We start from the raw sequence: 21,824 nt of genomic DNA on the forward strand, positions 1-21,824 counted from the left end.
TCATAGTCTTTCCACTGCTTTCCCATGGATTTTAATGTTACATGATTAACTAATAAGATGAACCAAACCTCACAATTATTTGTGTGCATTAGCAAACACTGCTTGCTTAACCACAAACCGCATGAAACATTTCTCAGAGGTATAACTTATTTTTAGCTAAACATTAGATCACCTCATTGAGTCTGAACCACCTTCGTACGAACACCAATAGATGGGCTTGTCAGCTATGAACAATATAGGGAATGCTTTTGTTAAAAAATAATCCTTTAACAAAAAAGCTGGAAATTAATTCATCCACATAGTTCAGATATAATGTTCCTATTTGAGGCAAGAAAATGAAAACTCAGCAGGTCAGGCAGCATTTGTAGAGGGGAATTAGCAGTTGACATTTTTTGTCGGGACCTTACATCTGGACTGAAAGTGTAGAAGTGTAGAAAGTGAGGGACGGCACGGTGGCGCAGCGGTAGAGTTGCTGCCTTACAGCGCTTGCAGCGCCAGAGACCCGGGTTCAATCCTGACTACGGCTGCTGTCTGTATGGAGTTTGTACGTTCTCCCCGTGACCGTGGGGGTTTTCTCCGAGATCATCGGTTTCCTCCCACTCTCCGAAGACGTACAGGTTTGTAGGTTAATTGGCTTGGTACTGTATGTGTAATTGTCCCTAGTATGTGTCGGTGCAGATTCGGTGGGCCGAAAGGCCTGTTCCCACGCTGTATCTCTAAACTAAACTAAAAGGTGGAGATAGTTAATATAAAGAGTTGAGGGGGGAACTGGTGGGGCTAGAGCTAGCAAGTGATAGGAGGATCCAGATGAGGAAAGGTTGATTGGTAGGTGGCGGTGAGAACGATGTGAATAGCGACAGTGGCTGAGGTGTGTTCGGTGAAGGCAACAAAGGCTGCGGATGATGGAATCTTATCAGAAAGGAAAGTGAAACATGGAAAGGGAGGTAGGGTAGACAGATTGGAAAAGTGCGGGAAGGGAACCCAGTTGGATGAGGTGATGGACAACAGCAGTCGGTGGAGAGGGGTATCAAACTGAGTTGCAGGGGGCTGGAGGGATTTGAAAATAAATGTGTTGCTGAAAGGACCCGAGTAGATCAGAGGGAAAGAGAAAGGATGGAGATCAGAATATCTGAAAGACTCCAAATATCTACCCTATGTCATAAGTTTATATACTTCTATCTGGTCACACCTCATGCTCTGATGGTCCAGAGAAACAATTCAAGTTTGTTCAAACTCTCCTTTATCGCAAATACTCTCTCCTCACAGTAATGTGATGGTGTTGTTCTGGTCCACAAAAATGCTGGAGAAACTCAGCGGGTGCAGCAGCATCTATGGAGCGAAGGAAATAGGCGACGTTTCGGGCCACGAAACGTCGCCTATTTCCTTCGCTCCATAGATGCTGCTGCACCCACTGAGTTTCTCCAGCATTTTTGTGTACCTTCGATCTTCCAGCATCTGCAGTTCCTTCTTGAACATGTGTTGTTCTGGTCTATGTCTTGACAGATCAGTGTTAAGTTGTATTTGTCTGCCCACTTTAATCTATTTTTAAGCATATATATTACACCACCATACATAAAGGTTATGGTGGTGTGTTCCTGGAGACAACATTGATGGGGTTGTACAAGTCTCTCACTTTATATTACACTCCTGGCTTTATACTTGTCTGTCCCTCTACAGTGAATTTCTAGTTGTCAAGATACAAGATATTTCTTGCATTTGCATGTTCCCATGCATTACTTTTTATGGGGAAATTATATAGTTTGTCCTTTCCATTTCATACTTGGTTTTTGTAATGCTCTGTGCCTTGTATACACTCCTATATTAGTTCTGCATTAAACACCATTGTGCCAGAGCTACTACACTCCAAACTTTCCGAGTTGACTGTGCCTGAACCCCTCTGTCAGTGGATCACCAACTTTCCTGACAGACAGGAAGCAGCATGTGAGGCTGGGAAAGCACATCTCGGACCCGCAAACGCTCAGCATTGGAGCACCGCAAGGCTGCGTACTCTCTCCTATCCACTCTCTACACCAACGACTGCACCTCCACAGACACCTCTGTCAAGCTTCTCAAGTTTGCGGATGACACAACCCTGATTGGACTGATCCAGGATGGGGAGGAATCTGCCTACAGACAGGAAGTGTCACAGCTGGCGTCCTGGTGCCGTAGCAACAACCTAGAGCTCAATGTTCTTATGACAGTGGAATTGATTGTATACTTTAGGAGAGCTCCCCCTCCCCTTACCCCACTCACCATCAACAACACCACAGTCACATCTGTGGAGTCTTTTAAGTTCCTGGGAACCATCATCTCCAAGGGCCTTAAGTGGAGGCTACCATTGACTCCACAGTCAAAAAGGCACAACAGAGGATGTACTTCCAGTGGCAGCTGAGGAAACACAATCTGCCACAGGCAATGATGGTCCAATTCTACACGGCCATCGTAGAGTCTGTTCTCACCTTCTCCATCATGGTCTGGTTTGGCTCAGCCACCAAGCACGACACCTGGAGGCTGCAGCGAATCGTCCGATCAGCAGAGAAGATTATTGGCTGCAACCTTCCCTCCATTGATGAACGGGCCAGGAAGCGAGCAGGCAAGATCATCTCTGACCCCTCTCACCTTGGACACAAACTCTTCGAATCACTTCCCTCTGGAAGGCGACTCCGAATTGTCAAAGCTGCCACAGCCAGACATAAAAACGAGTAGTTGCTCTACTCAACAGCCAAAAATTTGTAGCCTCCCTTTGATCTGGTATTTTGTTGGTTCACATGCTTGATCAATGGTGTTTTATCATTAATGTTCTATTATTATTAATGTTTAGAGTTTTCTGAGTCATTCGTAACTGTCAATGTATGTCATGTTGTTACTTGTGGGCGGAGCACCAAGGCAAATTTTTTGTATGTGAATACTTGGCCAATAAACTTACTTACTTACTTACTTATATTTTGTACTGGTTTATATTCTTCTGCTTCACTGGGATGTTCGGGTCGGTAACATAGCTGATACTGCCCTTTATCCTTACAGTTTAATAAAAGGATTTTATGGTCTGTAGCCTGAGTACTGGAAGTTGTACTGAAAAAGATTCTGTCAGTCACTCTGTACTCACAGTCACCTGATTCTGCGGCTTGGCACGGACACTTTAATAACTGGCACTGGCCACTTTAATAACTGGCACTGGCCACTCAAATCAGCTGCCCCGGACATTTTTATGATTGGTTTTACTGTATTTTAACGTTGTTGTTTTACCTGCTTTTAACTATTTATACTGTTCCATCAGGGACTGGATTGTTTTTAGTGTTATTACTAGACTAAGTGGGACCCGTTGGGTCCCAGCATCACACAGGAGGGCTGGTCATCCAACGCAATATTGCACCTCTCCACCAATTCTAATATTGGTGGCCAGTTGGGGGGGGGGGGGGCTTTCTGGAGCGCTAGTATGGGTGTTGTGGGCTGAAGGGACTGGTTTCCAGAGGGCTAGTATGCAAATTGTGCGCCAAATGGATTCTTGGGCTGGTGTCTCAGTCAATCAAGCCTGTTGTGCTGGCAACTCACTCACTCACGGCTGGTGGGCTGGTAGTTGACTCACGGCTAATCCTTGAAATTCTATTTTAAGCAGGGTATAAGGCCACCAAATTCAAGTGCAGTTTCATACCATTTGAAGTAGGGTGCAAAGCCACTAAAGACAGCGAGTCGTGACCTCTCCCTCCTCCATCTTGCAGAGACTGAGGCACACCCACATTTCCGTTTTTTTTAACCCCTCCCCCGGAAAAGGTGTGGCTTTCATGGAGTGATTGATAGGAAAGCGATTCTCAACATTTTTAAAAAACTAATAACACTTTTAATTTTCATTGATGGGAAGAATTCTCTGCACCTGCTTAGCGGACATCACAGCCGTAAGTGGTAGCGTTTTATCTAAAATTAATATACAGTGCAAACAGGAAGTAAGTGCATTTACAGTAGTGCCTTTTAACTTCAAGCCAAAGCACCCAAGCCACCATTTGCAGTAAGTAGTGCCTGTCAACTTCAAGCCAATGCACCCACGCCACCATTTGCAGTAAGTAATGCCTTTTAACTACAAGCCATTGGATCCATGCCACCATTTGCAGTAAGTAGTGCCTTTCAACTTCAAGCCAAAGCACCCAAGCCACCATTTGCAGTAAGTAGTGCCTTTTCTACTTCAAGCCTAAGCTCCCAAGCCACCATTTGCAGTAAGTAGTGCCTTTCAACTTCAAACCAAAGCTCCCAAGCCACCACTTGCAGTAAGTAGTGCCTTTCAACTTCATGCCACCATTTGCAGTGCCTTTCAACTTAATGCCAAAGCACCCAAGCTACAATTTGCAATAAGTAGTGTCTTTCAACTTCAAGTCAAAGCTCCCAAGCCACCATTTGCAGTGCCTTTCAACTTCAAGCCAAAGCAACTAAGCCACCATTTGCAGTAAGTAGTGCCTTTCAACTTCATGCCACCATTTGCAGTAAGTGGTGTCTTTCAACTTCAAGCCACACCCAAGCCATCATTTGCAGTAAGTAGTGCCTTTCAACTTCAAAGCTCCCAAGCCACCATTTGCAGCAAGTGGTGTCTTTCAACTTCAAGCCACACCCAAGCCACCATTTGCAGTAAGTAGTGCCTTTCAACTTCAAGCCAAAGCAACCAAGCCACCATTGACAGTAATAGTGCCTTTCAACTTCAAACCAAAGCTCCCAAGCCACCATTTGCAGTAAGTAGTGCTTTCAACTTCAAGCCAAAGCACCCAAGCCACCATTTGCAGTAAGTAGTGCCTTTCAACTTCAAGCCACACCCACACCCCCCCATTTGCAGGAAGTAGTGCCTTTCAACTTCAAGCCAAAGCAACCAATCCACCATTTGCAGTAAGTAGTGCCTTTCAACTTCAAGCCAAAGCAACCAAGCCACCATTTGCAGTAATAGTGCCTTTCAACTTCAAGCCAATGCACCCACGCCCCCCATTTGCAGTTAGTGCCTTTCAACTTCAAGCCACACCCAAGCCATCATTTGCAGGAAGTAGTGCCTTTCAACTTCAAGCCACAATTTGCAGTAAGTAGTGCCTTTCAACTTCAAGTCAAAGCTCCCAAGCCACCATTTGCAGTAATAGTGCCTTTCAACTTCAAGCCAAAGCAACCAATCCACCATTTGCAGTAAGTAGTGCCTTTCAACTACAAGCCAAAGCAACCAAGCCACCATTTGCAGTAAGTAGTGCCTTTCAATTTCAAGACACACCAAAGCCAAGCCAAGCCAACCAGAGGGGAGGGGAGGGAGGCGCTTTCTGGAGCGCTAGTATGAACCATTTTAGAATCAATAGACATTTTATTTGCAAGCTTTACAACCAATAGACATTGTTTTGCAAGCTTTAGAACCAATAGACACTTTTTGCAAGCTTTAGAGGCAATAGACACTTTTTGCAAGCTTTAGAAGCAATAGAGACACTTTTTGCAAGCTTTAGAAGCAATAGACACTTTTTGCTAGCTTTAGAACCAATAGACATTTTTTGCAAGCTTTAGAACCAATAGACATTTTTTTTGCAAGCTTTAGAACCAATAGACATTTTTTTGCAAGCTTTAGAACCAATAGACATTTTTTTTGCAAGCTTTACAACCATAGACACTTTTGCAAGCTTTAGAACCAATAGACATTTTTTCGCAAGCTTTAGAACCAATAGACACTTTTTTTGCAAGTTTAGAAACAATAGACACATTCTGCAAGCATTTTAGAACCACTAAGAGCACTTACATTTGAGTAGACATGTGTTCAGTGTTATTCACAGCTCAGAGAAACGTGACCCTCTGCCTTCCTCCAGCTTGCAGACACTGATTGAGGCACACCACTTCCTGGTTTTATAGTCCCTCCCCCTGCCGCCAGCGGGGGCAGCAGAGAGAATGGGGAATTTTGTAAAAACATTAATATCTCTGTCATTTTTAATCAACGGGAAAAATCCTCGGCACACATGCGGCGGAGGGGGGCTCTGAGCAAGGTGGCCAAAAATGATGGCCGTAGGTGGTGGCGTTCTCTCGGAAATCGCAGCACAGATGGCCAAAACCGGTCAAGAACAGACTTTTAGTAATATAGAAATATATATATATAGAGATATATAGATATAGATATAGATATAGATATAGAGATATAGAGATATATAGATATATAGATATAGAGATAGAGAGATAGAGAGATATAGAGATATAGAGATATAGAGATATAGAGATATAGAGATATAGAGATAGAGAGATATAGATATAGATATATATATATATATACATATATATACATATATATATACATACACACACACCAGGACTTTATACCAGCTTCTGCTGTTCCTTTTTATTACATTTTATAATTCTGATATTTCAGTTGTTTACTTTTGCCTCAATCTGCTTCAGAAGATAATATTAAAGTCTTGGTGTGTGTGTATATATATCTATATCTATATCTATATCTCTATATCTCTATCTCTCTATATATATATACCAGCTTCTGCTGTTCCTTTTTATTACATTTTATAATTCTGATATTTCAGTTGTTTACTTTTGCCTCAGTCTGCATCAGAAGATAATATTAAAGTCCTGTGAATCTGAATTCATATGCCACATTTTTCCTAATCCACTATATAAACAATATACCCATGAGGTGTCCTTGGGCCTTTTGAATTATATACTCCAATTTGCACACAGGAAAAAAAACAAATTTCAGAATAAAACCTTGAAATGAAACCAATTTCCAACTTCCAGAGATTTCCAGTAATTCTTTGCATCGCGCTTACAAAATAACTTAAACTGGACTTAAAAAAGACCAAACGTAACCATGGTCTCCAAAACTGCTGCCTGACCCAGAGTTACTCCAACAGTTTGTGTTTCTTTTGCATTTCCTTGTATGTCCTAACCTTGACTTTATTCTAATACATTCTATATAGATCATAATCATTGCTAGAATTGTCCGTACCATATCTACTACTTACTGGTCTCCTTTATGTCTTCCATAAAATCAACACAAGAACCCTCCTCTAAATCTTCTTCCTAGTGGCTATGGAACTTATCCCAGTTTCAATGCAGATTCCCTCCATGAAGAGGTAGGAATGTTAATAATCTTCACTGCGTAACAAACCCAGAAAAAATATAGCAAGTAGCATCAAGCACTATTTAACCATATAACCATATAACAATTACAGCACGGAAACAGGCCATCTCGGCCCTACAAGTCCGTGCCGAACAATTTTTTTCCCCTTAGTCCCACCTGCCTGCACCATACCATAACCCTCCATTCCCTTCTCATCCATATGCCTATCCAATTTATTCTTAAATGATACCAACGAACCTGCCGCCACCACTTCCACTGGAAGCTCATTCCACACCGCTACCACTCTCTGAGTAAAGAAGTTCCCCCTCATGTTACCCCTAAACTTCTGTCCCTATTTGCTCCCATTATTCAAATAATAAAAACATTCAATCAAGATTTTAGAGAATTCTTCTCAAATATAGCTGTCCGTAGATATATTCAATGTCTGCTGCATTATGACTTTCAAGAAACAATTCCACAGACCCAACCCTAGTGCAAAATGTAGTGCAGCAAGGCTGTGTCATCACTGCAACCTACACACTAATCTTTCTCCCTGCAATACTCTGCACCTTATCTCCACCGTTCACATTGGAACCAAGATACAAGATGAACAGGAAACTGTTCAATTGTTATTTTGTCCATTCCACAACCAACTTCAGTCATCGATTTACTTTGTGCATAAATTGTTCGTGCATGTACTCATTCAGACACTAATCTCCAAGTCATCATTCATCCTTTCACCATGGCATATTAATGCATATTCTTTCCACTCAACCTAAAGACAAGGCTCCTCTACCAACCTGTCTAGGAAGGAACTGCAGATGCTGGTTTAAACCGAAGATATGCACAAAATGCTGGAGTAACTCAGCAGGACAGTGAGCATATCTGGAGAGAAGGAATGGGTGATGTTTCAGGTCAAGTCTGAAGAAGGGTCGCGACCCGAAAAATCACCCATTCCTTTTCTCCAGAGATGCTGCCTGTCCTGCTGAGTTACTCCAGCAATTTGTGTCGATCCTCTACTAACCTGCTCCCTTTCAATAACATTACCCATCCACAATGTTTACATGAATATGAAAATACAACTTTCTGTGATTCATCCTACCTCCATAAGCTTTGCTATTCATAACCTCTTCAACAAAATGAAGATCATATGCATTCATGAAGACTTTATTCTTGAATGAGAATAGCCATAAAAAAACTCTCAAAATGGAATGTTTCATTTCACAAGATCTGTGGTTTTTATTGTCAAATACAGACCTGTGAAAATAAACTCTCCATCCTTAAATAATATATTTAATCATATACCATTTCTCCTATTTTGAAAGGGTTAATTTTTTTTAGCAATGTTTATTGGATATTTGATTTTCATGGAAGGAATCCCCTCAACTGATGCTGCTAGCAACTGATGTTCCAGAAGTTCTCACCACGAAGATCACCAGATCTCCTGAAAAACTAACACTAAGGTCATGGCACGTACTATTGACTTCCCACGGATTGCAAGTTCAGGACCAGTTACAACATAATATTGCCACAATATTGTTTCGCTTTACAGGAATGGTGATTTACTCACAGAGATGAAGCATCTTGAAGTTCTGACTCTGGCAGAGTAGAGCTGGACTGATTTGTGGATTCCAAAGAACAATCATTGTCTTCAATTTCATTGAGCTCTTCATCCGTAATTATATCAAAGGTGGCATCATCTGGTTTGGTGAAACTATCTGCAAGAGACAAAATTGGAATTATTCTTAAATTAAATGCAGAAAGAAATTGCATGTTAAAAACTGAAAGGTGTGATGAGAAACCAAAAATAGCCATTAAACCAATTTATTTCAAAGGCAAACATGCACTTTGAGACATGTCTTTACTATGCTTTAGTTTAGTTTAGACAGACCCTTCGCACCAACCAGTGACCTCCGCACATTAACACTATCCTACACACACTAGGGCCAATTTTACATTTATACAAAGCCAATTAACCTACATACCTGTATGTAGTGACAGATTTTTATATTGTTTCAAGGAATCTTTCCTTTAGTCACTATGAATGAAGACAGGGGATCAGGAGATAATCGAAATGCATTCACTAGCTCGCCACGAGACATTCAATGCTGTCGAAAGATAAATCTTTCAAACACAGTGTCTTGATTAATAATTTCTTTATTGTAGTAGTAAAAACAGTAAGATATTCATCCAAACTTCTTCTTGTATAAGTACACTTAGATCTTACTCGTGGTCAAACTTGTGCATGGTCGAAAGCTGTCACCTCTCCCCCATGCTTCTTCAAACTAAACTAAAACTACTAGCAAGTCTGCTCGAGAATCCCAGCCGCAAACACGCCCCAGACTACGTATAAATCCCACCCACATAATTACACGCAGATAAAATTTAACGGGAACTGGTTATAGTTATAACATACTGAGTTAAGCGTAATGTCTCCTACGGTGTAAGCCTTTGGAGTGCGGGAGGAAACCAAAGATCTCTGAGAAAATCCAGGTGGTCACAGGGAGAACGTACAAACTCTGTACAGATAGCACCTGTAGTCGGGATCGAACCTGGGTCTCTTGCGCGTAAAGTTCAGTAAGGCAATAACTCTACCGCTGCGCCACTGTGCCGCCCTATGCTACTGGAAAAAAATTGACTACTCTCTGGGATCAAGAATTCCAAATATTCATTACACTTAGGGTGAAGGACTTTTTTTATTATCATTCTCACTCTCTTCATTCTCATTCTTGGACCTTGATCCTTTCAGTTCAGACCTAAAGGGAAAAAAATATTCTATCACTGATGAGGTTTTGAGCTGTTGATAAGGAATTTAGAGTCCGCATTGATGAAGAAAAGATGTATATTTCCAAGTCAGAATGGTGTACAACTTAATGGGCAATTTGTTGGCGACAAAGTTCCCATGTACTCAGTGGCGGACTGGGTCTAAAAATATTGGTTGCCAGGAGACAAAGGGGGCCCACTTCATCAGGGGCCCACTTGATATAGGGGGCCCACTTGATATAGGGGGCCCACTTGCCATCGGGCAAGCTGACACCCTGGCCAGTCCGCTACTGCGTGTACTGGTATCCCTGACTTCTTCGTGATAAAGGCAGCGGGTTTGGGATTTGCTGCCAGAGTAGCTGAGGTGCGTAATTGTAGCTTTCTGTAGGTTGGATGCACCGTGGCCGCGATGCTCAGCAATTACATACCCTGCTTACGCTGACAGGGAATGAATGGCAGATGATTTGCATATCAAGTTGCCTGCTTTGTCCTGAATGACATCAAGCTTTGTGAGAGTTGATGAAACCACATCAAGCACTCCTAATGTATACATAGTGGTGAAAGGGTTTGGGGCAAAGATCATAGAGCGGAGCAAGACACTCCACTCCTGCGTAATCCAATGCACTGAGGTGTAGTACGTAACGTGCGTAATGGCCGCCATCTTGGAATGCTCAACCCGATTTCATTAACATACTACTTGCCAATGGAAAAGTAACAACCCGGTGAAATTGACTTAAGTTCTTGCTGCTTAAAAAATGCAAGCATATAAAAAGTCATACTGTACCTCTAAAAATTATAGCAGATTAAATTTACTAGTATTTTAAATTTCAAGATCTGGATGATTATTTTTGTAAGCGTTGATCCACCACGGTGCTTGGGGTAATAGGCTGGAATCTCTCTATGTCTCTCTCGTTCTTTCTCGCTCTCTCTCTCTCTCTCTCTCTCCCTCCCCTCCCTCTCTCTCCCCCTCTCGCGTTGTATCTCTGTCTCTCACTCCCTCCCTCCCTCTCTCATGCTTTCTCTCCCACTCCCCATCTCTCTCTCTCTCTCTCCCTCCCCTCGCTCTCGCTCTCACTCTCTCACCCTCTCTACTCGGCATTCCCAGAATCATTTGGCGTTTTGCAGACAACTGCATCTGCAGTTCCTTCCTATTGAAGAACCCTAGCCCGAAACAACTCCTAATCCATTCCCTTCACGGATGCCGCCCAGCCCGCTGAGTTACTCCAGCACTCTGTGTATTTTAACTCTGAAATTGAAGATAAACACAAAAAGCTGGAGTAACTCAGCAGGACAGGCAGCATCTCTGGAGAGAAGGAGTGGGTGACGTTTCGGGTAGAGACCCTTCTTCAGACAATCACAAGTACTCTCATCGACGAGAGTTCAGTCTGAAGAAGGGTCTCGACCCGAAACGTCACGCATTCCTTCTCTCCAGAGTCGCTACTTGTCCAGCTAAGTTACTCTAGCATTTTGTGTCTATTCACAAGTACTCTTTGTATCTCTGTGGAATATAGATCCTGTGGATGCGTTGTATAGAATTATATAACATGATCACAGGGAGAACGTACAAACTCCGTACAAACAGCAAACCTAGTCTGGATAGAACCCAAGTCTTGGTGCTGTAAGGCAGCAACTCTCCCGTTGCACCACCCGTGAAGCCCAAACAATATGCCAAACTTTAAAGTGCTGAAATAGTTGCTGAAACAAGTTGCTATGAATCTATGTGTAGGAAGGAAATGCAGATGCTGGTTTAAACTGAATATAGACACATAAATCTGGCGTAACTCAGCGGGATAGATTGCATCTCTGGAGAGAAGGCCTCGACCAGAAATGTCACCACATCCTTTTCTCCAGAGATGCTGTCTGATCCGCTGAGTTACTCCAGCTTTTTTTGTGTCTATCTTTGGTATGAATCTATTCAGTTTCCTTCGGTTTAAGCACTGTATTGGAGAATACTTTTATTTATATGTAAATCTTCCGAACCAATTTTTTCAAAGGGATATAAATGGTCAATAATCATTTATACTCTATTAATGCTTGTAATTTTCTGATCCAAAATAATCCAAAGATGTATGGCTTTGTACGGCCTGTTTAAAAAATTGCACCTGATGTGTAGGAAGTGGCGGCGCTGCCTTGCAGCTGCGGCTCGCCTGCAGTCCGTTTGTCTTTTCTGTTTTTTGTTTTCTTTTGTCCCGTTTTTACAGTTTATTTCGGTTTATTTAGTTGTGTATGTGTGGGGGGGGGGGGGTGTTTGACTCTTCCTTCGTGGAGGGTGCGACCTTTCCTGCTGTATCCCCCGTCTCCGTGTCTGTCTGCGCTGAGGCCTATCACGGAGCTGGTGGCCTCCAACTGCGACCGACCTCGAGGCTGCGGAGCCAGGACTTACCAACGCGAGGCTGGCCGACTTCGGGCTGTGGTTGCAGTGCAACCCAACTTCCGACCCGACTTTGGAGCCTTGAAGGTTTGGCCGCGGGCCAGTGGACGACATCATCGGGAGCTCGAGTTCTGTTTTCCGGAACTCCCGCAACTTCAGCTGCGTCCGCTGGACTGGAGGACGGCAGCTTCGGCAGCTTCGACCGCCCCGGGCCGCGGAGTTTGAACCGGCCCGTTTGCGGAGCATGGATTCAGCCGCGGGACTTACCTACCATCACCCGGCGGGGTCACAACATCGGAGGCTTGGATTGCCTCAGCGCAGAGGGAGAGCAAGGAGGGAAGAGACAATGATTTTGGGACTTTAAACTGTGTTGAGTGTTTGTTATTTATTCTATGTTATGACTGCAGGCTAAACCATTTAGTTGCACTGAAAAGTGCAATGACAATAAATTGAATCAAATCAAAATCAAATCAAAAGTGTTTGAGAAAGTGGGAAAACTTGGAACTAGTGTGAACGGTTGTTTGATGGTTGGCATGGACTCAGTGGGCCTGGTTCCATGCTGTATCTTTAAATAAAACTATATATAACTTAATAACTCTGTATAATTTAAAATGGTCATGCAAACTTGCAATGAAGCATGACTTAAGTCTCCAGAAGATTAGAAAAAGCATCTTAAAAGACTCCCCCTAATAACCATATCAGAAATAATAATCCTATCCATACAATGACAAAAAATGCCTAAACCAATTCAGCTGTAAACTGTGAAATCCAATAACCAATTGTGACTAGGTGACTACAAATATAATTATTGATTATTTTGAGATATCTTACAAGAACAACATGATAGTTGTGTTTCCACCTTTATTTGTTCTTAGGTTGGATTAAAAATAAATAGGACTGCGAGTAGAGCTTATGAATTAAATTTCCATTCCTATATACATTATACTATATACATTACCATTTACATTTGCGACTAGCTTCTAATTAATATTAGCAATCTATTGTAGTAGTTGTTGTAGACTGCACATGTTTCTTCCTGAATCATAAGGTGAAATTAGCCTCATAATTTCCCATAAAACTAAGAAATATTGTACCCGTGTAGTCTTCTCTGGATGAGTATGTACATAAATTGATGTAAAACGGCAAAATTATTTTGTTCTCCTTCGGTGTGGCGCTGCGCTCTGAGAACTCCGCTCTATGATCTTTGCTGAAAAAAGCTGGCGATGCATTGTTTCTCTTTTACAATATGTATGATGCACATATTTAAGTCCTGGTTTTCAATCATTGATGTGACATCTGGTCGGAGTTGGAAACAGTAGCTATTGAAAACACACACCCATAAACACTATGGATAATTGTAAACCACATGTGCGCCACCGCATTTACGAAGTACAATAAAGCTGATATAGGGTACATAGGGTGGGTATCGATTAATTCTAGACAACATGTTAAAAAAATAATCTAATCTCATTAATTCACTCAGGGTGCATTATGATATGCTCTACTGTATGAAGTGTACAACAAAACTTGCACTTCCAGAGTGGTCTATCGTATAGTTTCTTCAGCGGACCACAAATTTATTTTAAGAGCAAAACATAAAGTGTTGGAGAACTCAGCAGGTCAGGCTGGATCTATGGAGGGTCCGAAGAAGGGTCTCGACCCAAAATGTTACCTATTCTTTAACTCCAGAGATTCTGCCTGCCTACTCCAGCATTTTGTGTCTATCTATGGGGAGAATGGCTAGGTTTAAGGTCGGGCCCCTTTTTCAGACATTTTTTAAGGGTTTGGGAAAGATTGAAAATGTCACTTGTATTTAAATATGTTGTTACGAATATAACTAGTAATGTGGGAGAAAATTCCATGAGTCATAATTGCCACATACATACCCAAAAGTAGAAATGTAGAAAGTTACAGTGTGTAACTTTGGGAGGAGAGAAGTGAAAACAGTTTAAGTACAGGTCAAGGACAGGCAGACTTGACTCAGAACTGCTGTAGCTTTGGGAGCAACAACAGCAGGAGGAGTTAAGCAAGAGATACGACTGATTGGCTCTAGCCAAAGTGGGAGGAGAGAAGTGAAAACAGTTTAAGTACAGGTCAAGGACAGGCAGACTTGACTCAGAACTGCTGTAGCTTTGGGAGCAACAACAGCAGGAGGAATTAAGCAAGAGATACGACTGATTGGCTCTAGCCCAAGTGGGAGGAGAGAAGTGAGTCAGTGCTGGGAAAACAGCTGAAAACTGAGGAATTTGGTTTGTAAATTGGTAAATCAGGCAATTTATCAGTCAATTTAAGTAAGACTGCTCTTAGGGAGCGGCAGTGAGTGAAGTGCCCTGTGAGAAAAGTGTGAGTCTTTGGCTCGAGAGTCTTCGGAGAGGAGGCTGAGAAGAGGAGACTACGCAAAACACTGCAGAGGGAGAGACGAAAGAAGGAGATGTCAGGCAAGCTGATTCAGTGTGATGCTTGCAGTATGTGGGAGGTCAAGGACACCGCTGGTGCCTCTGGCTGCTACAAATGCGAGAAGTGCATCCAGGTAGAGCTCCTGAAGGGCCGTGTTGGGGAACTGGAGAAGCAAGTGGATGACCTCCGGTTCGTCCGAGAAACGGAGTCGTTCCTTGACAAGTCTTACAGTACGATTGTTACACCTAAGGTACTGGAAGAGAGAAGGTGGGAGACAGTGAGAACGGGAGGGAAGCATGGAATGCCAACTTCCCCGGGTGTTGTACCTCTTGTGAACAGGTTCACCCACTTAGAAGCTGTCGGGACAGAAGAGGTGTTTACACTGGGCGGCGGACTGGCTTGTGATGCGAATAGGGCTGTTGAGCCAAAACCAAAAAGGCCTAAGGCAGGCAACGCCATTGTAGTAGGAGACTCCATTGTGAGAGGTACGGACAGGGGTTTCTGCGGCAACAGACGGGATGCGAGGATGGTGTGCTGCCTTCCTGGTGCCAGGATCCAGGATGTCACGGACAGAGTGCAGAAAATCCTCAAGGGCGAAGGTGAACATCCGGAAGTGGTAGTGCATGTCGGCACAAACGATGTCGGAAAGAAGGGGATGAATATTCTGCAGCGTGACTTTAGAGAGCTCGGAAAAATGCTGAAAAGCAGGACCTCCAGGGTTGTTATCTCCGGTTTGCTTCCAGTTCCTCGTGCTGGCGAGAGCAGGAACAGGGAGATACGGGACCTGAACGTGTGGCTGAGGAACTGGTGCACGGGGCAGGGATTTAGATTCTTAGATCACTGGGATCTGTTTTGGGTTAAGGGGGAACTGTACAAAAGGGACTGATTGCATCTTAACAGGTGTGGGACCAGCATTCTGGCAGGCAGGTTTGCCACTGCTACACGGGTGGTTTTAAACTGAATAAGGGGGGTGGGTTGTCGAATGGGCTAGTGGAGGATGGAGTTAAAGGGAAAGGGTTTCTTAAATGTGTGAGCGTAGAGACAGAGGGGTGTAAAATGAGGGTAGAAGCAATAGGTAGCAAGGTGAAAAGTAAAAGTGGCAGGCCGGAAAATCCAGGGCAAAAATCAAGAAGGGCCACTTTTCAACAAAATTGTATAAGGGGTAAGAGTGTTATAAAAACAAGCCTGAAGGCTTTGTGTCTCAATGCAAGGAGCATTCGTAATAAGGTGGATGAGTTGAATGTGCAGATAGCTATTAATGACTATGATATAGTTGGGATCACGGAGACATGGCTCCAGGGTGACCAAGGCTGGGAGCTGAACATCCAGGGATATTCAATATTCAGGAGGGATAGAGAGAAAGGAAAAGGAGGTGGGGTAGCGTTGCTGATTAGAGAGGAGATTAACGCAATGGAAAGGAAGGACATTAGTTTGCAGGATGTGGAATCGGTATGGGTAGAGCTGCGAAACACTAAGGGGCAGAAAACGCTGGTGGGTGTTGTGTACAGGCCACCTAACAGTAGTAGTGAAGTTGGAGATGGTATCAAACAGGAAATTAGAAATGCGTTCGACAAAGGCAAAACCGTTATAATGGGTGACTTCAATCTACATATAGATTGGGTGAATCAAATTGGCAGGGGTGCTGAGGAAGAGGATTTTTTGGAATGTATGCGGGATAGTTATCTAATTCAACATGTAGAGGAACCAACGAGAGAGCAGGCTATTTTAGACTGGGTATTGAGTAATGAGGAAGGGTTAGTTAGCAGTCTTGTTGTACGTGCCCCCTTGGGCAAGAGTGACCATAATATGGTTGAGTTCTTCATTAGGATGGAGAGTGACATTGTTAATTCAGAAACAATGGTTCTGAACTTAAAGAAAGGTAACTTTGAGGGTATGAGACGTGAATTGGCCAAGATTGACTGGCAATTAATTCTAAAAGGGTTGACGGTGGATATGCAATGGAAGACATTTAAAGACTGCATGGATGAACTACAAAAATTGTTCATCCCAGTTTGGCAAAAGAATAAATCAGGGAAGGTAGTGCATCCGTGGATAACAAGGGAAATCAGGGATAGTATCAAAGCGAAGGATGATGCGTACAAATTAGCCAGAAAAAGCAGCATACCGGAGGACTGGGAGAAATTCAGAGACCAGCAGAGGAGGACAAAGGGCTTAATTAGGAAAGGAAAAATAGATTATGAAAGAAAACTGGCAGGGAACATAAAAACTGACTGCAAAAGTTTTTATAGATATGTGAAAAGAAAGAGATTAGTTAAAACAAATGTAGGTCCCTTGCAGTCAGAAACGGGTGAGTTGATCATGGGGAACAAGGATATGGCGGACCAATTGAATAACTACTTTGGTTCCGTCTTCACTAAGGAAGACATAAATAATCTGCCGGAAATAGCAGGGGACCGCGGGTCAAAGGAGTTGGAAGAATTGAGTGAAATCCAGGTAAGCCGGGAAGTGGTGTTGGGTAAATTAAATGGATTAAAGGCCGATAAATCCCCAGGGCCAGATAGGCTGCATCCCAGAGTACTTAAGGAAGTAGCTCCAGAAATAGTGGATGCATTAGTAATAATCTTTCAAAACTCTTTAGATTCTGGAGTAGTTCCTGAGGATTGGCGGGTAGCAAACGTAACCCCACTTTTTAAGAAGGGAGGGAGAGAGAAAACGGGGAATTACAGACCAGTTAGTCTAACATCGGTAGTGGGGAAACTGCTAGAGTCAGTTATTAAAGATGGGATAGCAGCACATTTGGAAAGTGGTGAAATCATTGGACAAAGTCAGCATGGATTTACAAAAGGTAAATCATGTCTGACGAATCTTATAGAATTTTTCGAGGATGTAACTAGTAGCGTGGATAGGGGAGAACCAGTGGATGTGGTGTATCTGGACTTCCAGAAGGCTTTCGACAAGGTCCCACATAAGAGATTAGTTTACAAACTTAAAGCACACGGCATTGGGGGTTCAGTATTGATGTGGATAGAGAACTGGCTGGCAAACAGGAAGCAAAGAGTAGGAGTAAACGGGTCCTTTTCACAATGGCAGGCAGTGACTAGTGGGGTACCGCAAGGCTCAGTGCTGGGACCCCAGCTATTTACAATATATATTAATGATCTGGATGAGGGAATTGAAGGCAATATCTCCAAGTTTGCGGATGACACTAAGCTGGGGGGCAGTGTTAGCTGTGAGGAGGATGCTAGGAGACTGCAAGGTGACTTGGATAGGCTGGGTGAGTGGGCAAGTGTTTGGCAGATGCAGTATAATGTGGATAAATGTGAGGTTATCCATTTTGGTGGCAAAAACAGGAAAGCAGACTATTATCTAAATGGTGGCCGACTAGGAAAAGGGGAGATGCAGCGAGACCTGGGTGCCATGGTACACCAGTCATTGAAAGTGGGCATGCAGGTGCAGCAGGCAGTGAAGAAAGCGAATGGTATATTAGCTTTCATAGCAAAAGGATTTGAGTATAGGAGCAGGGAGGTTCTACTGCAGTTGTACAGGGTCTTGGTGAGACCACACCTGGAGTATTGCGTACAGTTTTGGTCTCCAAATCTGAGGAAGGACATTATTGCCATAGAGGGAGTGCAGAGAAGGTTCACCAGACTGATTCCTGGGATGTCAGGACTGTCTTATGAAGAAAGACTGGATAGACTTGGTTTATACTCTCTAGAATTTAGGAGATTGAGAGGGGATCTTATAGAAACTTACAAAATTCTTAAGGGGTTGGACAGGCTAGATGCAGGAAGATTGCTCCCGATGTTGGGGAAGTCCAGGACAAGGGGTCACAGCTTAAGGATAAGGGGGAAATCCTTTAAAACCGAGATGAGAAGAACTTTTTTCACACAGAGTGGTGAATCTCTGGAACTCCCTGCCACAGAGGGTAGTCGAGGCCAGTTCATTGGCTATATTTAAGAGGGAGTTAGATGTGGCCCTTGTGGCTAAGGGGATCAGAGGGTATGGAGAGAAGGCAGGTACGGGATACTGAGTTGGATGATCAGCCATGATCATATTGAATGGCGGTGCAGGCTCGAAGGGCCGAATGGCCTACTCCTGCACCTAATTTCTATGTTTCTATGTTTCTATGACGGTAATCGCGAGCATATCAAGATGGCACGAAAAATTACCCATGACGTACTACTGCTTTATCGCCGAGTGGAGTATCTTGCTCCGCTCTATGATCTTTGGTTTAGAAACATAGAAATTAGGTGCAGGAGTAGGCCATTAGGCCCTTCGAGCCTGCACCGCCATTCAATATGATCATGGCTGATCATCCACTCAGTATCCCGTACCTGCCTTCTCTCCATACCCTCTGATCCCCTTAGCCACAAGGGCCACATCTAACTCCCTCTTAAATATAGCCAATGAACTGGCCTCGACTACCCTCTGTGGCAGGGAGTTCCAGAGATTCACCACTCTCTGTGTGAAAAAAGTTCTTCTCATCTCGGTTTTAAAGGATTTCCCCCTTATCCTTAAGCTGTGACCCCTTGTCCTGGACTTCCCCAACATCGGGAGCAATCTTCCTGCATCTAGCCTGTCCAACCCCTTAAGAATTTTGTAAGTTTCTATAAGATCCCCTCTCAATCTCCTAAATTCTAGAGAGTATAAATCAAGTCTATCCAGTCTTTCTTCATAAGACAGTCCTGACATCCCAGGAATCAGTCTGGTGAACCTTCTCTGCACTCCCTCTATGGCAATAATGTCCTTCCTCAGATTTGGAGACCAAAACTGTACGCAATACTCCAGGTGTGGTCTCACCAAGACCCTGTACAACTGCAGTAGAACCTCCCTGCTCCTATACTCAAATCCTTTGGAGTGTCAAGAGGTGCACAAGACTTAGATGAGGCAGTATCTGTGAGGTGTATCAAAAAGGATTTCATGAAACACTGCATGGATAGTCCTGCCCGAGAAGGGAACATACTGGACCTTGACTTGGGAAATGAACCATCCAGATGACTGGCATTTTAGTGGAAGAGTATTTTGGGGATAGTGATCACAACTCCATAGGTTTTAAGATTTTTTGAATAAGGAGAAGGGTGGAAAGGTACTAAAAATGAGCAAGGTGAAAAAGGGACTCAACCCGAAACGTCACCCATTCCTTGTGTCTAGAGATGCTGCCTGTTCTGCTGTTACTCCAGCATTTTGTGTCTCTCTTCGGTGTAAACCAGCATCTGCAGTTCCTTCCAACACATGGTGAACTACAATATTATTAGGCAAAAGCTCAAGAGGGTACACTGTGAACAGTTGTTGTCGGATAAGTCCACATCTGACACATCAGATTCATTTAAAGACCAGGTGATCAAAGGCCATGATTGGCGTGTTCCAGTAAGGTGGAAGGATATGAATGGCAAAGTGAGAGAATATTGGATGGCCGAAGTGGTCGTAAATTTGGTTTAAAAAAAGGATGATTAGAAGGGCCCAATGCGGCCACAAAATGGATTTGACAAATCGGATTAAATAAACATCCAATACTTTTTAATCCTGCATTAAAAACAAGGGGGTAAACGGGAAGAATGTGGGACCACTCAAGGGTAAAGGAGGGAATTTGGAGTCAAGGAATGTAGATGAGTACTATGTATCCGTTTCATCAAGGAGAAGGACGTGGAGGACAGTGAGATCAGTGTAGAGAATAGTGCTATGCAAAGGCAGTTTGAGGTTGTGAAGGTGGCGTTGAGGCACTTGTAGAGCATTAAGGTGGATAATCAAATCAAATCAAATGTATTTGTAAAGCACATTTAAAAACAGCCCAAGTTGACCAATGTGCTGTACAGACCAGAGCAGGTAGTTAAAATCACAAAAAGAAACAGACATACACAGGAATGCACACAGCATAGGTACAGATAATCAGCTCAAAGACACAAAACAAAGGTCAGCCACATCAGGGGGATTCAAGCGCCAGTGAATAAAAATAAGTTTTGAGCCTGGACTTAAAAGAGTCGATGAAGGGGGCAGATCTGATAGGGAGGGGGATGCTGTTCCACAGTCTAGGGGCCGCAACAGTAAAGGCACGGTCACCCCCGAGCTTAAGTTTAGATCGCGGGACAGCCAGGAGCCCCAAGTCAGCCGACCTGCAGGACCTGGAGGTAGAGTAAGGGGTAAGGTGGTCTGTGATATAGGGGGGAGCAAGCCCGTTTAGGGCTTTATAGACAAACAGGAGAACCTTACAATCAACTCTGAACCGTACACGCAACCAGTGGAGAGAAGCCAGAATGGGGGTAATATGGTCCCGCTTCCGGGTACCTGTCAGGAGCCTGGCTGCGGCGTTCTGGACCAGTTGCAGGCAGGACAGGGATGACTGACTGATCTAACTGACTAAGGTGGTTTTTGATTCTCCTACCTTGGATAAAAGATTGTGCATTCACAATATCTATGTCCCTCATGATTTGATACACTTTTATAAGAGCACCCCACAGCTTCCTGGGCTCCGAGGAATATAGTCCTAGCCTTCCGAACCTCTCCCTATAGCTTCACCCCTCTTCTCCTGGCAACATCCATGTAAATATTCTCTGCACTCTTTCCAGTTTAATAATGTTCTTCCTATGGCAGGATGGCCAAAACGAATCACAATGTTCCAGATGTGGTCTCACCAACATCTTGTACAAATGTAACATAACGTCCCAACTTCTATATTCAGTACTCTGACCGATAAAGGCCAATATACCAAAAGCATTCATTACCATCCTGTCTACCTGTGATGTAACTTTCAGAGAATACAAACTAAAAAACCTTGCACTTATCTGCATTAAACTCCATTAGCCAATTCCTCAGTCCTCTTGCCTAGCTGATCAAGAGCCTGCTGTAATTTTTATGACCACCTTCACTGTCTATGATATCATCTACTTTAGTGACATCTTCAAACTTACTAATCTTGCCTTAATAAAAATCCATACCCAAATTGTTGATATAAACCACAAGCAACAATAATCCCTGAGGTACACCACTCGTCACAGGCCTCCAGTCTGAAAAATACCTTTCCACCACCACCCTCTGCGTCCTTCCATGAAGCCAATTCTGTATCCAATTAGCTGGCTCTCCCGAGATCCCTTCCCATCTCACCTTCCAGAGCAGCCTGCCGTGCAGAACCTTATCAAAGGGCTTGCTCGGATTAGACCTTGTCTAACATTTCTCTGCCCATTTCTTCAATTGATCTATATCCCGCTATGTACTTTGACAGCCTCCCTTACTGTCTGCAACTCCACTAATTTTGAAGTTGTCTCCAAACTTACT

General features: G+C 43.4%; 1 protein-coding gene across 1 annotated transcript in view; it reads right to left on the minus strand.

Moving 5' to 3' along the window:
* fyco1 (FYVE and coiled-coil domain autophagy adaptor 1) overlaps nt 1–21,824 on the minus strand; it is a 201,563-nt gene that overhangs the window by 88,513 nt on the left and 91,226 nt on the right. Inside the window, exon 14 of the mRNA XM_033049213.1 lies at nt 8,634–8,781. Within this exon, the coding sequence (XP_032905104.1) occupies nt 8,634–8,781 (148 nt within the window). The remainder of the gene's footprint in view (nt 1–8,633; nt 8,782–21,824) is intronic.

The sequence above is a fragment of the Amblyraja radiata genome, chromosome 2 (assembly GCF_010909765.2).
Source record: "Amblyraja radiata isolate CabotCenter1 chromosome 2, sAmbRad1.1.pri, whole genome shotgun sequence".
Taxonomy (NCBI): domain Eukaryota; kingdom Metazoa; phylum Chordata; class Chondrichthyes; order Rajiformes; family Rajidae; genus Amblyraja; species Amblyraja radiata.